General features: G+C 40.0%; 1 protein-coding gene across 2 annotated transcripts in view; it reads right to left on the bottom strand.

Moving 5' to 3' along the window:
- The window catches only part of galnt14 (UDP-N-acetyl-alpha-D-galactosamine:polypeptide N-acetylgalactosaminyltransferase 14 (GalNAc-T14)), a 203,453-nt gene that overhangs the window by 41,633 nt on the left and 147,910 nt on the right, over positions 1-13,910 (bottom strand). For both annotated transcript variants that reach the window (XM_049589775.1, XM_049589774.1), the window contains 2 exons: positions 8,929-9,050; positions 1,295-1,382 (listed from right to left, as the gene is read on the bottom strand). In XM_049589775.1, coding sequence (XP_049445732.1) covers positions 1,295-1,382; positions 8,929-9,050 — 210 coding nt within the window. The remainder of the gene's footprint in view (positions 1-1,294; positions 1,383-8,928; positions 9,051-13,910) is intronic.

The following is a 13,910-nucleotide window of genomic DNA, read 5'->3' as shown; positions in this document are numbered from 1 at the left end:
GGCGGCGGCAGGTTGTAACGCCACCAGCGACAACGTGATATAATGAGCTGAAAAGTCACTGTTGAGCAGGGAGGAGGTGGATGGGTCCCAAAACCTCTGGACTTTCACCCAAGAACCTGCTGTTTGGTTTCTGTAAGTCTGTTTTTTTCTAAACCTAATCACATGCTTTTGTTGTACAAGGAAATAAACAGAAAAATTAGGGGTTTTACTGGCATTTTAAGTTTATTTTGAAAAAGACTTTATGCATGTAACAAGCAGAAACTGTACATTTCATGTGAAAACAGAAATGTATTTTGAAAAGTTACAATGCATGTAACAAGTGTAAATTGAAACACCGTCTGTGAACATCAACAACAGACACAGGAAGTTAACTAGCACGTCATATTTAGATGTGAAAGTCCACTCACAAAGCGGCGATATTTGACAAGTTGGGATGAGAATGTTAAGTATTTTGATATGACACATTACATCACTAAACTTAAAATTCTGGACTTAAGATTATGCTTTATAGACATATAAAACAATCAGCATTTTAAATAAGTGTATTTTGGGATTCTTGGTAAGGTTAAGATACATTTCGCAACTTTTGTTTTGTTTCCACCTTTTTCACTGATTCATGCCTCTAAAGAATTTGTCATGACAACAGCAGCTGAGGTTGATATTGTATGGTACTGTAGTATTTTCAGCCACCTGTGACACCAAACTGATGGATTGAAATATGATTTTTGGGGGAAAAAAAACAGTTCCTTGACTTGTGTTTGTATGTTGAGGAATCATCAAAGGCAAACTATACAGTGGAAAAAAGCAGTAGTTTGTTCCAGTGAACAGCTCTATGTTTCCCTCCCAGCTCAATGGTGATGACTTTTGAAAGCCAACACAGTTCAAAATCAAGTTTCAAAGCATTAGCGTTGACCTGGGTGGAAATTTGGGGATTCTGGGGTGCTTAAAGCTGCCGTTACAAAATCAGAAAATGAATATATAGTTACATATAGTACAGTCTGGATATTTTTCTGTATTTTTCTGTATCCAGTAATAATAGAAATAAGATGATACTTCAGTAAAAGACTACTCAGGGTCCCTCAGAGATCCAACTTGAGGTTCACTGCTAGAAGCAAATGCCTTAAAGTGTTCTTGTTTGAGGTTCATGGCAGAGAAAACATGAACACATCATGAAGGCCTCCTTCATAAATCAGGAACCCTCAGGGGTTTCTCTCTGTCATCAAAAGACAGCCTGAAGATGCCTCAGAGCCATTTTTATTTCTGACAGTTTAGATAGAGTAAAGTATTTCCATACCTCCACGGAGATCAGCGGAGGCCGCCACATAGGCAAAAGTGTCCATGTTAATGATGTCAATAACCGGGCTGACCACACAAGTTGGGTCCTGCATACAAAGACATGGAAAATACACACACATTCATGGGTTAGAGGTGTTAAGCAAATTAAAATAACAAGAAAGAGCGTCAAAGAAATAAATGAGAAGGGAAAAAAGAGACCATAAACCTTGGAAAACAAAAATGCCGCAGAGAATGGCAGAGAGGAAAAAGAAGGCAAGAAACAAAGAGGCCGAGAAGGTGAATGTGTTTCTGTGTGCAGACCATCAATTTTCATTGCAATTAATTCATTTTACAGTCCAATGTGCGCGCACGTGTGTGTATGTGAAACAGCCTGTGTATTCCAAGGTCATCATACTGCACCACATTAAAAGGAATTTCAGTCATTCGGCACCAATCATGCACACAGCACATTTAGTGAGGTGAAAGTGACCTCTACCTCTGTTCACTTGAATTCAGTTCCATTTGATTCATTTTGCCGGCATTACTGTCAGACTGTTGAGCCATATGAAAATATAAAATGCTGAAAACTCTTCTAAATGAAAGGAGACTTCATCAGGACGCAGGAGAAAAAAATTAATAACTGTGAATACGGAGCCAGTGAATGTAAGCACACAAGAACATTGGCAAATCGGCTTTTCATTTTATTAGTGTCAGGGATATGAAGGGTAAGGAGATAAGATCAGAGCTGATATCTCAAGGATATTGAAGTCCTGACAGCTTATTGGTCTGATGGGAAACAACTACAGGGTCCTTTAGATGTTCTATGAACTTTTAACTGGATTTTATTGGAAAAAAAGAGGCACAGAAATGTTGAGAATTCTTCAGAAGTACATGATCACTGATTGAGTGATTTTTTTTTTTTCATTATTGTATAATGCATAAATAATATGCCCAACCCAGACAGGCTTACAAGACACCATTATTTAGAAAAGAGACAACTTTTAAGCACTGAATTTAACAACCACTTCATTCTGTCATTGTCACTGCACCAAAACACTTTGACATTATTTTAAATATAAATATTCTTACATGATCTTAATAAGGACACTACAGAAGAAAATGTCAGTAATTTGCAACTTCTTTTTGAAAGGCTAGGTGTCCTGACACATCCCCAAGCTTTACACTGCAGAGACACGAGATACTGAATAATCTTATTTCAGTCTACGCAAAAAAAGCAGATAACTACGTTCTTGTTCAGACTGCCAATCCAAATCTGTTTTTTGACATACTCAGATTGTATCTGGGTTGATTTTAAAAAGCTTGGGAGAGCAAAACATGGCATTAAAATAACTTTTGCAAATTGGAGTTATACATTTGGGGGTGGTTTGAAATGTGATCCAGTTGGATTTTTGTACAGAAGTATCTCAGTCCAGGCACTTCAGCTCCTCAAATCCAATTTTAAAATGTCTTTAAACACGACAGACATCGATAAAATCATATCCAGAGTGGCGGATGTGCAACATAGAAATCATGCTACTAGCAGAGCGCTATGTAGGACAACATCTAGAATCACAATTCATAGAGACACTGAAATAAATTTAAATAAATAGCGGCAGACTGACAGAGCGATTGTTGGAGGGTGAGATGATGGCCCTCCATTTTTCACGCTTCTGCACTGTAAAGCCATGTCTCCAGTGATGCTACATAGTTACCTCTCTCTGACTGTTCTCATACACTGTTTGTATGTTTCTCTACGAAAAGTAACGCACCCAAATTCATACATATCCCATGTAATCATGAGCCAGTAATTTATGCATAACCCAGATATTCTGGAAGGCTGTGATCACGTGAGCAATGTGCTGATGGGAGTAAACAAGGAAGTGGATCCAAGTGGTCCAGTAAGGAGGCTGGATGTGGTGGTGGATGGATCACAAAACACAGGACTTTCCCCTGGGACTTTTCCCAGAACACAGGTGTTGTTCATAACTGTGTGAACTCAGAGTCATTTTAAGGTACATCCTCACCATGTTTCTTTTCCTATACCTAACCTCCATAACCTCACTTGCCTAAACCTAACCTCCGTAACTTTACGTTAAGGATGTGACGTCATACGTGGGTTGCTAATTTGTAGGACATACGACCCGTTGTGTGCACATTTTCGTAGGATATTATACAAACTGCTTTATGAGGATACGTTGCGTCTTTAGTACAGCAACCCAGCAATCTGATCACTTGCAAATAACAGTGAGGACAGTCTGCCTTCAAGTCTGATTAGCCTGCAGTCTGAATGTAGCCTAAATTTCCAATAAAACGTATGCATTCAATTAGTGTCTAAAAAAAATACTATTTATAAGATAAAACCACGTCAGCAGGGTAAAGAAGAGAGAGGCTGGTGTATGAAGTGGCTTACATTTTAAATATATATGAGCACTTCTAAGTTGTTCACAAAAGTAATGCTTAACATTTGTGGATGGTAGAAATATAACTATACTAAAATTTAAGTTCACAGATTCACGATGACTTACACATCACTAAGTATATATACAAGTGAAAAAATATTAAATATTGATGCTTATCACTGCCCATATTGCTCATATCCCCCCTCACTGTTTAACCATCCATAGGGCCATACAAGTCTTATGGATTTAGCTTAGTTATTGCCTCCTTAACCCTTAAGCAGAGTCCAAAACCCCTGTAAAAGTAAGAACTGGCAAAATGTCTGCACTTGATTTCCCTCATATTTCTTTCTTTATGGCACCATTTGCTTTTTACAAGGATAGAAGTACAACACACACACACACACACACACACACACACACACACAAAAGCATGCCAGACTCCAGGTCCCTGTTAAATCATGGTGTGTCCCTCTATTAGTTTGGTCAAACGGCTGGATGCATCTTCAGCCAGTGATATTACAGAGCAGGTGGAGCGGTTCTGGACCATTAGCTGCAGGGTCAGTGCAAGGGGACACAGACTGCATCCCTCTACGGCTCCAGCCACATTACAAAGCACTGCGTCTGCTTTAATAGCTGTTACGGTAATGACACTGTGCAGCACTCAGGGTGAAGCATTCACGACATTACTGTTGTAATTGGATGAGTGTTATTCTCAAATCGCTTGGGAGCAGTTTCTTAATTTCAGCCATTTCTTCCTTTTTTTTCCACTTGATTTGAAATGAGAACATTTGATGACCGAGCAGAGAGGAAAACTGACCCCCCCAAACATCCTGCATCATCATCATCATCATCATCCTTCATGCATGTCCCCTGCATTTGTGCTGGGTTACACAGTTCTGCACTAAACATTGGGCATTATGACCACAAAAGATTATATAACAATGATTCAGGAGGTATAAACTCTCAGCTTCCATGTCCAAACTGCAGCACAAGAACAAGTGCCTCCAAACAGCAGTAAACTGGTTTAAGACTGCTCTTAGTTTGGAAATAACTTAACGTAACTTAAAGACAATTTCATATTGAAAGAGTGGTTGAGCGAAAGAGATTGCTATTTGTTCTAAGTCTGTAACCCATTGTAACTCAGTGAGGCTTTCAATGAGGCAGGTTAAAATGTGCTCAACTAAAAGACAGGATAAACATGTCAAGAATTAAAAAATGAAACTGATAATCTGCAAGCCTAATATCATGATGTTGGCTTCTGTGTTAAGAACTCCACATTGCACTCCTGTACAGGTTTATCTGTGGGTGTGGGGGTTTTTTTATCTTGAAAGGGCAGCGTACGTGTTTGCTGTAATTTTGGCTCACAGATACTCTTTGGGTTCACCTCTGTGCAGCTGAAATGACTCTGTTTCATTTTCTTTTATTCTGTAAATGAAATTGAATTTCTGTAAGTGGCATTTTCTTTGTTCATTAAATCCCGACACCTCTGCTGCTCAGGTTAATTATTCCAATCAAAGTTAAAACACGAAACATATCTCTTACTTACTCGCTTACAGACAAGATGTTTCCAGGGAAACTTCTGAAATCACTCACTATTATCAATCAACCTCTATATATTTTTTCTGTCTTTGTTTTTGAGACTTCTAAAACCTTATATCATGGAGTTAAATTATCTTACAGCACAACAGTGAACAAGCAATGTCACTGTACAAACCACGGTTATTGTCATCTCTTGATCATGACAAAAACTGTGCACTACTGTTTTGACAGATTACTTTAAGAATTCCACATATGCTATAGTGGGGGAAAAAAATCAAATTATTACAGTTTTTCCTCGACCACTGGGACACGCTTAATAAAACTGGAAGCCACCTCATCTTAATCATCACCATCGCAACAAAGTAAGAATCTTTTCTTGTAAATATGTTCAACACTTTTTCATTGGTTTCATACATTTTTTCATTCTTTTCAAAACAGTTGACGCAGATCTTGTATGAATCTCTGGTGTACCTGTATGAAACTCTACAGAGGATGCCACCTCTGTGTTGCTATTTGCAAGCATTGAACAAGGACGCCAAGGACACATAGCAAGGCTGTTATCTCTAGTAAAATCATCTTTGGAGAAAAGAAAAAATTTCATGCTTTGATATACTTGCTTGCCCTTTTTGGCACATACTTTACAGTTTTTCTCGTCTGCTTGAAAACATTTGTCCATTCAGAAATTACATTTTCAAAACAGTTCACACACACTTCTGCACAAAAGAACCAGTAAAGAATGTCAAACTTAGACATACTCAGAAAGATTTTTTCTATTGTACTCAATCAGCCTTCTTGTTTTCATACTTTTTAATTCAAAAAAGCTAAATGGTCTCTTCCTCTCCTTACATGCCCTTTCCCTCTTTGATCCATGATTGAAAATAGCAACACAAAGGTGGCATCCTTTACAGATGGATAATGACTGATGGCTGGCTGAAGAGTTGTGCAAAGTAGTTTCATGCAGATGCATCATAGATCATAATTCATTTCAAGTCATTTTTTCAAGTCACTTCATACTGATAGCTGTATTTTGTTGTCCATTGTGTATTGATTGAAAGAATATTTTAATTTGACCATATGTTGTGTTGCTTGATGGAAATATTTGCTTTTGTTGCATGTTTGTAATGTTGTGAGTGTCACAAAATGCGTCATTTTGGCCAGCGACTTTGACTCAACTCAATGATGCAAGCAGAACAGAAGTTCACCTGGAAGTTGGGCAGGACTTTAGCTCTCTATATCAACGAGACAGACTATTATTTTGAGAGGAATACAACTTTATGATGGTGTGGAGCTCTGCCTGTGTGTGTGTGTGTTTACCTCGATCAATACCTCATACATTTAAATCTAAATATATGACTACAAAATGACCGGGCAGACAGTGACAGATGACTCTCCTGCGCAAACACACAGGCACACACTTAAAGCGTGAGTATGAATATGGATGATGTTGGTACAGCTGCAGAATCTGATCAGACTCTGTGGTTTACTTATTGATCGCTGCTCTATAGATGGAGATCAAAGGTCTTTAATATCAGCAGAAACAACTGTTGACTTGATGCATTGGAGGAGGAGGAGAGACAGGTGAGAAAATGAGGAGATGAAAAGAAATAAGAGGACAGATGGTGTGAGGAGAGGAGAGGAGTCAGATAAGGTGATAAAAGAGGGGATGGTGGCAGGAGAGGAGAAATGGGAAAGGCGGAAATGTGAAGGGATCAGAGGACAGACGAGGAAAGGAGGTGATTGGTGGAGGAAAGATGGGAGGGAGTGTGTGAAGAGACAAAGGAAGATTAGAGGAGACAAGGGAAGGTAAAAAGAAAGACAATAAAATGAGAGAAGAAGAAAAGAGGAGAGAAGGGGAGTAAAAGGAGGAGGTCACATGTGAGGAAAGGAGAGGCGAAAGGAGAGAGCAAGTATGAGCAGTGTGGGAGGAAGATAAGGAGACGGGGGAGGTAAAAGGAAATACCAACAGGAGAGGAGGAAAAGTGGTAGAACAGAGGAAAAAGAAAAGAACAGTAATAGTAAAGAAAGACAGACAGAGGTGAATGGAGAGGTAGACAGAGACAGTAGAAAAAGAGAAGAGGGAAAGGGTTGTAAAAGAGGAGACAAGGAGAGGAGGTGTAAAGAGCAATAAAGGTAAAAGGATGTGAAAGGCGAGGTGAGGCCAGGAGGAAATGGGAAGAGAAAAGATGTGAAAAGGTTCAAGGAGAGGAATCACATAAGGTGATAAGATGGGAAGACAGGGAGGTGTAAAGAGAGAGGAGAAAAAAGGTGTGAAGAGAGAGCTGGTGAGGAAAGGAGGAGAGTACTGGAAGGAGAGACAGCAAGGTGGCAGGAAATGGGATGAGGAAGGGGCAGGGAGGACTCAAATAAGATGACAGTGGAAGACAGAGATGAGAATAGAAAGAGGCGAAGAGGTGAAAGGAGAGGACACAAAAGGAGGGAAGAGAAAGGTGTGTGAAAGAAGAGAAAAAGAGAAGATGTGTCTAGACAGCTGAATGAAAAGTAAAAGGAGAGAAATGATGAGAAAAATGAAGTGAGGTGGCGAGAGGGCAAGAGCAAATAAGAGGAGAGAGGACTTGATGAGAGGGGAGATAAAAGAGGTGGTAAATCACTAGTTTCATCATGATACGATATCATATGGATTAATTGGACAATGATACGATATTTGACAATATTACAAAGTCTGCAATGATACGATTTTAATGCAATGCGGGCCTGTGATCGATATGTACAACTAATGTTGCTGTGCTGCTGCAAGAAGTTGGTGTATTCAGATGCCAGGCCAGGCATGCCGTCTTTTATCTTGTAACAACATTGTTTACATATGGCATGTGCTTTGTCTGTTGACCCCTATTTTCTCCAAAATCTAAAGTATTTCCACACAGATAACGTTATCGTCATCATCTTTCTCTTGGCTGCTTGCCATAGTCGGCCTGCTGCTGTTCAAGGTGACACAGAATTTCAAAATAAAGATGATGAAATGGATCAATGTTTTCACTTTGCATCAATGTTCCTGGGTTGTTGATCGATATATCGATGCAGACTGATGTATCATTACACCCCAAGTATAGAGGGAACCAATGAAAAAGAAAGGAGGAGGTGAATAAAGACGTAAGAAAAGAGGAAAGGAAACATCAAATGAAGGCCAAAAAGAAGGTGAGAGGAGATGTGAGGGGAGGTAAGGACAGAAACGGAAGAAAGGTGAGAAAAGGGAGGATAAGCTGTCAAGCAGTAAAGAGTGGTGTGGGGAGGAGAGGAAGAGGAAGGCAGACGAAGAGCAGAAACAAACAGAGGAGAGCAGAGGGGAGTGGCGGGGTGAAGGAGAGAGTGCAGCACTTATTTCTTAATGAGAGGCAATCAGACCGACAGCTATTTTCTCCCATGGTGCTATTTCACCTCGACCACTGGAGTCATCTCAAACACACACACACACACACACACACACACACACACTCACACTTTTTGTAGTGCAGTGAAGTGCTCCATATTTTTGAAGTGGCTTTGCTGAAGTTACTGACACTCATGATCCCATTCACACACAAGTATAACGCTTACACACAAACACACACATGATCACACACACCCTTCTTCAAGGTTAGACATGAAAAGTGATCTGAATTATGTAGGATTTAACAGTAAAGCTACACACACACACACACACACACACACACACACACACACACACACACACAGATGTCAGAGCGGGGCTGGGATCTACCTGTTTGATCCTCTGCAGCAGAGGCGGCAGCCAGTCCTTGTTGACCTCACAGTGGCTGTCCAGGAAGGTGAGGACCCCGGCCCTCGCAGCGTCGGCCCCGCGCACTCTGGACCTGATCAGACCTGATGCACAAACAGAAATATGTTTTGGAGTGCTTATTACACACATAAAAAAATTATTCCCTTTGTAATATTCTGCTTCTCATTTTGACAAACAGCTCCACATATTTCCCGCATCTGTTTGAACTTATGTTACAATAATGTTCAGTTCTCGAGGCCTTGTGAACAACTGTTGACATTTTTAAAGCAATTGCAACAGTTCTTATCTCATAAGGGACTCAATAAAAATATCTTATGAAAGAGTCACACTATATATCATCATGTAAAACGAATCGAAATGTATCATTTGTTTTGATTGACATAAAAACATGTAGCAGCTTCTGGTAGTAGCATCCTTCTTTGATAAGCAGATAAACATGAGGCAGTAGACCAGCACAGTACGCTGCTCGTTGTGCTACAAAAATAGAACAAACAGCTTTGATTTTACTTTTTTTTATGACAGCTATGTATTTTAAAGTTTGTCCACTGAGGTTCTGAACAGTTTCTAAAAGAACAAGTTTAGTCTGTTTTAAATTAAATTGAACTTCACATTTTTACTAGTGTTTTCGCTGACTCCCATAGGGTGATCTATAGTATACTGGATAGCACTGCCGAGAAATTGTACAGAGATTATGTGATGTTGTTTGTAATGAACACAAATTATAAATACAGTTGTCACAAGTCCGCACTATGATTCGGAAACACCAGATGGCACATGATTGTTTATTGTCCAAGCTTATCAGAACAGCAACAGACTGCAGGTGCAAATTTGGACTTCCTGTCTTCAGTGGCTCTTTTGTGACAAGTTACCATATTAGTGAGGAAATTCTCTGTGATTTGCATTGTGATGTTCTTCTCCTCTAATTAATCTTTTATGGACTATTATAATTTTTCTGTAGGAATCAAAGAAATGTGAAAACGGAGAAAGAGGAACTATACATCGGTGAAAGTGTAAGGCCATTTACCACCGAAATTCAATTCATAATAAAAATTCAACAACTAATGCATCTGCTATTACTACTACTCCTAATCATCATCATCATTCTCTGAATAAAAATCAACATTATAATTAATGTAACAATCTTGTAAAATTATAATTTTTGTTTAAGTTTACATGCAGCCAATGATAGAAGAAGTAATCTCATTATGTACTTGAGCAAAATCAGCAATACCACTCTGCCAAAATACTTCCTCAGAAGTAAAAGTCCTGCATTTCTAACTGAACTTCAGTACAGAAGTATCATCAGCTAAATTTACTTAAAGTATAAAAGAACAATTTCCAACTATGCAGGCAAAATTGCTGTCGGAGATCTGTTGTTGTATATTCTACCACTGGATAATAATTACTGTGTTGCATTACTATCTAAACAGCATTTACATGTGGTAGGTGACTGATGTGGAGCTGATTCTATTTCATGGACTACTGTGTGGTTTAATATGCTATGGCAATGGTTCCCAACTGGTCCAGCCATAGGGTCTAGATTTCTCCTTAGTCGTTAGTTTAAGGCCCAGACAGTTCCAGTATCCCAGCTGACATTGGGTGAGAGGCAGGATACACCCTGGACAGGTCACCAGACTGTCACAGGGCTGACACATAGAGACAGACAGCCATTCACACACACATTCACACCTACACATAATTTAGAGTCACCAATTAACCTGCATGTCTTTGGACTGTGGGAGGAAGCCGGTGTACCTGGAGAAAACCCACACCTACACGTGGAGAACATGCAGAGTTCACCGTGCTGCCATGTTTATGCACAGTATTTGTGTAAATTTGATAATTTACTTTCCACCCCTGCATGCAGCTTGTTTTGTGGTAGCTGACTAGAGTTGCAGGTTTGAATCCCTCTTTTGACAAGTAGTCTTGATTCTTGTTAACTCTCCCAGTGACTCATTATCCTTAATACACTGCATGCATACATACATTCATCCATATTTTAACACCAAACCTTGCAGTATCCATATAGAACACATGCACTCTGATACAGCTGAAATCCAACATACAGCCCCAGAGCGGTCAGAGCTGCTCTCTGCTGAATTGAAATGCTCCTCTTTGCCTGCTGAAATTGATTCTTTTCAGAGCGGCAGATCGGATAAGACAGTATATATTCAACTTTCACGCTCTTGAGCTGTGACTATCAGTTACACACACACACATACACACACACACCCTCCAACCTCCTCCCACACACGCAGACATACACAGAATACTTTTAGACACTGGAAGGGCATGGAACCCTTCACCTTGGTATTGTTAGTGCCTTGCTCTTCCGATTGACATCCCCTATCTCTCTCCCTCGCTCACTTTCTCTCTCGCTGGCTCTCTCTCACAGTCAGTCAGCAAAAGGGAAAATCGATGCAAGGCTCTTAGAGGCCCTGTCAGACATGGACACAACCTTTTAACAGGCCCATCACACTCTGCATGTGTGTGTTAGAGGAAAGGTTTCTGTGTGTGTGTGTGTATGTGTGTGTGTGAAAGAGAGAGGAAGGGAGTGCAAGTGAAGAAGAGAGAATGTGTGTGTGTTGGCTGGTTGTGTTGTAGAAAGACAGAGAAAGACAGAGTGTGTGTGTGAGTGTGTGTGTGTGTGTGTGTGTGTGTGTGGGTTTAAATGAGCCTGTTAGGGAGGTCTCCCTGATGGGGGCCAGTGTTCTCCTCTATTTGGACTAAATGGTCTAATCAATACTCCCTGACATGGAGATGTACACTGTGTGCGTGTGTGTGTGCGTGCCTTTTTGTGTGATGTGTACACACGTGCACAAGGCTGGTCGTGCAATACTGTGTGTTTGTGTGTAACCGTGACTGTGCACTGGGCCCGTTGTGAGTGTGTGTGTGTGTGTGTCGGTGACATTGTACGAGGGGCCGTGAAGTCTCACGCTGCGCTGTTAGGCCGAGGCTCAGCCAATTAAAAATCCCATTTCATCCTCAATAAGGCTTTATTTTCTGGATGGATGGACACATGCGCACACATACACACACAAACTGGACCCACATGCAAGCATGCACACAGATACACGGGCACACTCACACAAGTGGACATTTACTCAGATACACACACTCACACACACACACACACACACACACACACACACACACACACACACACACACACACACACACACACACAGCGCAGGACAGGCTGACATTGTACAAGAGAGAGTTAATATACACTGATGACTCTTAACTGTCCCTACCTATCACACCTTTGTGCATGAGTGTGTGTGTGTGCGTGTGTGTGTTACTGTACTATTGCATGCTTGTGAGGACAAATTTGTTTTAGACCTACCCTGCATAAAGTAGTTAGGTATGTTCAACTCGCTGTTCTCAAAAGTAACACAAATTGTCAATACCAACACCAGAAAGGTGTCGGTTTTGTTCAGCAATCTATCAAGCACTTTGTTTGAATCACAGCAAAGCCTTTAAGTCTTGAGGATTAAAGGAATAGTCCACCAAGACTCTTTGAACAAATACTCACTGACTGAATTTGAAGTTTTGTAGGTGGCCCCTTAATTGGATGATGGCAGTTATAATGGATTTTAAGTTGTGACCTAGACTCACATCATAAAAAAATTATCTTTATGCTCCAAGCTGATCAGTATGCTCCAAACACATCTTTACACAAAGACATAGACAAACATAGACTACCTCTGGGCTGCCAAGCAGCCTCCTCATAGCTTTAAAGCTCTGCTGGTATAGCATATTTATTAGCAAAGCAACAGTTGTTTGGAACAAAATGCAGATGGACAGCAGAGAGAAGACTCCTCTAGGAAACTGATCGGGGATGCAACAGCTTGAATTGAAATTATTTAAACAAAAGTTTTTTGTTTTTTTTAATCTACAACTACTGTCTCGTGTTTGTATGCCTCCATGAACACTTCAGTTTGCAGTTACTGTTTACATCCATGTCTGTCCAGACTCATATGTAGTCATGACAGCTTACAATCAAATATGAATGATGCTACAAAGCAGCTACATATTCTAAAACATGGATGCTTCACACACACCTTTAACCCAACACCTCAGGAGATCTATACAATGGTGTTAAATAATGGCAAGAAAAGAGTTTTTGCAGAACATTATGATGTCACAGTGAAACTGACCTTTGACCTTTTGGATATAAAACGTTATCATTTTATTCTATTAGACATTTGTGTGAAATTGTTGGCATAATTAGAATATGAATTATTGAGTTATGGCCAAAAACATGTTTTGTGATTTCACAGTGACCATTGACCACCAAAATCTAATCAGTTCATTGTTGAGTCCAAGTGGACAGTTATGCCAAATTTAAAGACATTCCCTCAAGGAGTTCTTAAGATATGACATTCACAAGAATGGGACAGACAGATGAACATTTCAGAAACATAGGGCCTCAGGCCATGGATGTCACTGGGGTGGAGGTTTAAAAATCACAGCTATTCCGAAGCTGTAGGACTCTTTTTACTGAATGTACTTAGAAAAAAAATCACAAAACCAGACAGTCTGGTGGGGAAAAAGAGATAAAGACCTAAAGGTCCCAGTAGGTTTTGAGTTGAGACAGACAGCAAACAGATAAACACGCACATGAAACACAAACACACATAGTCAGTGGATTTGTGGCCGTTGCCATCTTGATTTTTTGACCATATTTGGGTGAGAGGGTGGAGCTGTGGAGGAGCAAGAGGTGGATCTGACATCCCCATGGTAGCAACTCTGAAATCAAAAAGTAGCCATGCCCTAAAACGAATCCTGCTTTATCATGTATTTTACTCCAAATGGGACCATAATTTACAAAATGATTATAATATTGTTTTGAGGAGGACTTCAAACTAGCAATTGAGATCACAAACTCATTAATAAAATGTTTACTGAGCTAATAAATAAAGTGAGAAGTTGGGCCATTT

Source organism: Epinephelus fuscoguttatus, linkage group LG11, assembly GCF_011397635.1.
Source record: "Epinephelus fuscoguttatus linkage group LG11, E.fuscoguttatus.final_Chr_v1".
Classification (NCBI taxonomy): Eukaryota; Metazoa; Chordata; class Actinopteri; order Perciformes; family Serranidae; genus Epinephelus; species Epinephelus fuscoguttatus.
This window is presented reverse-complemented; position numbering and strand designations above follow the sequence as displayed.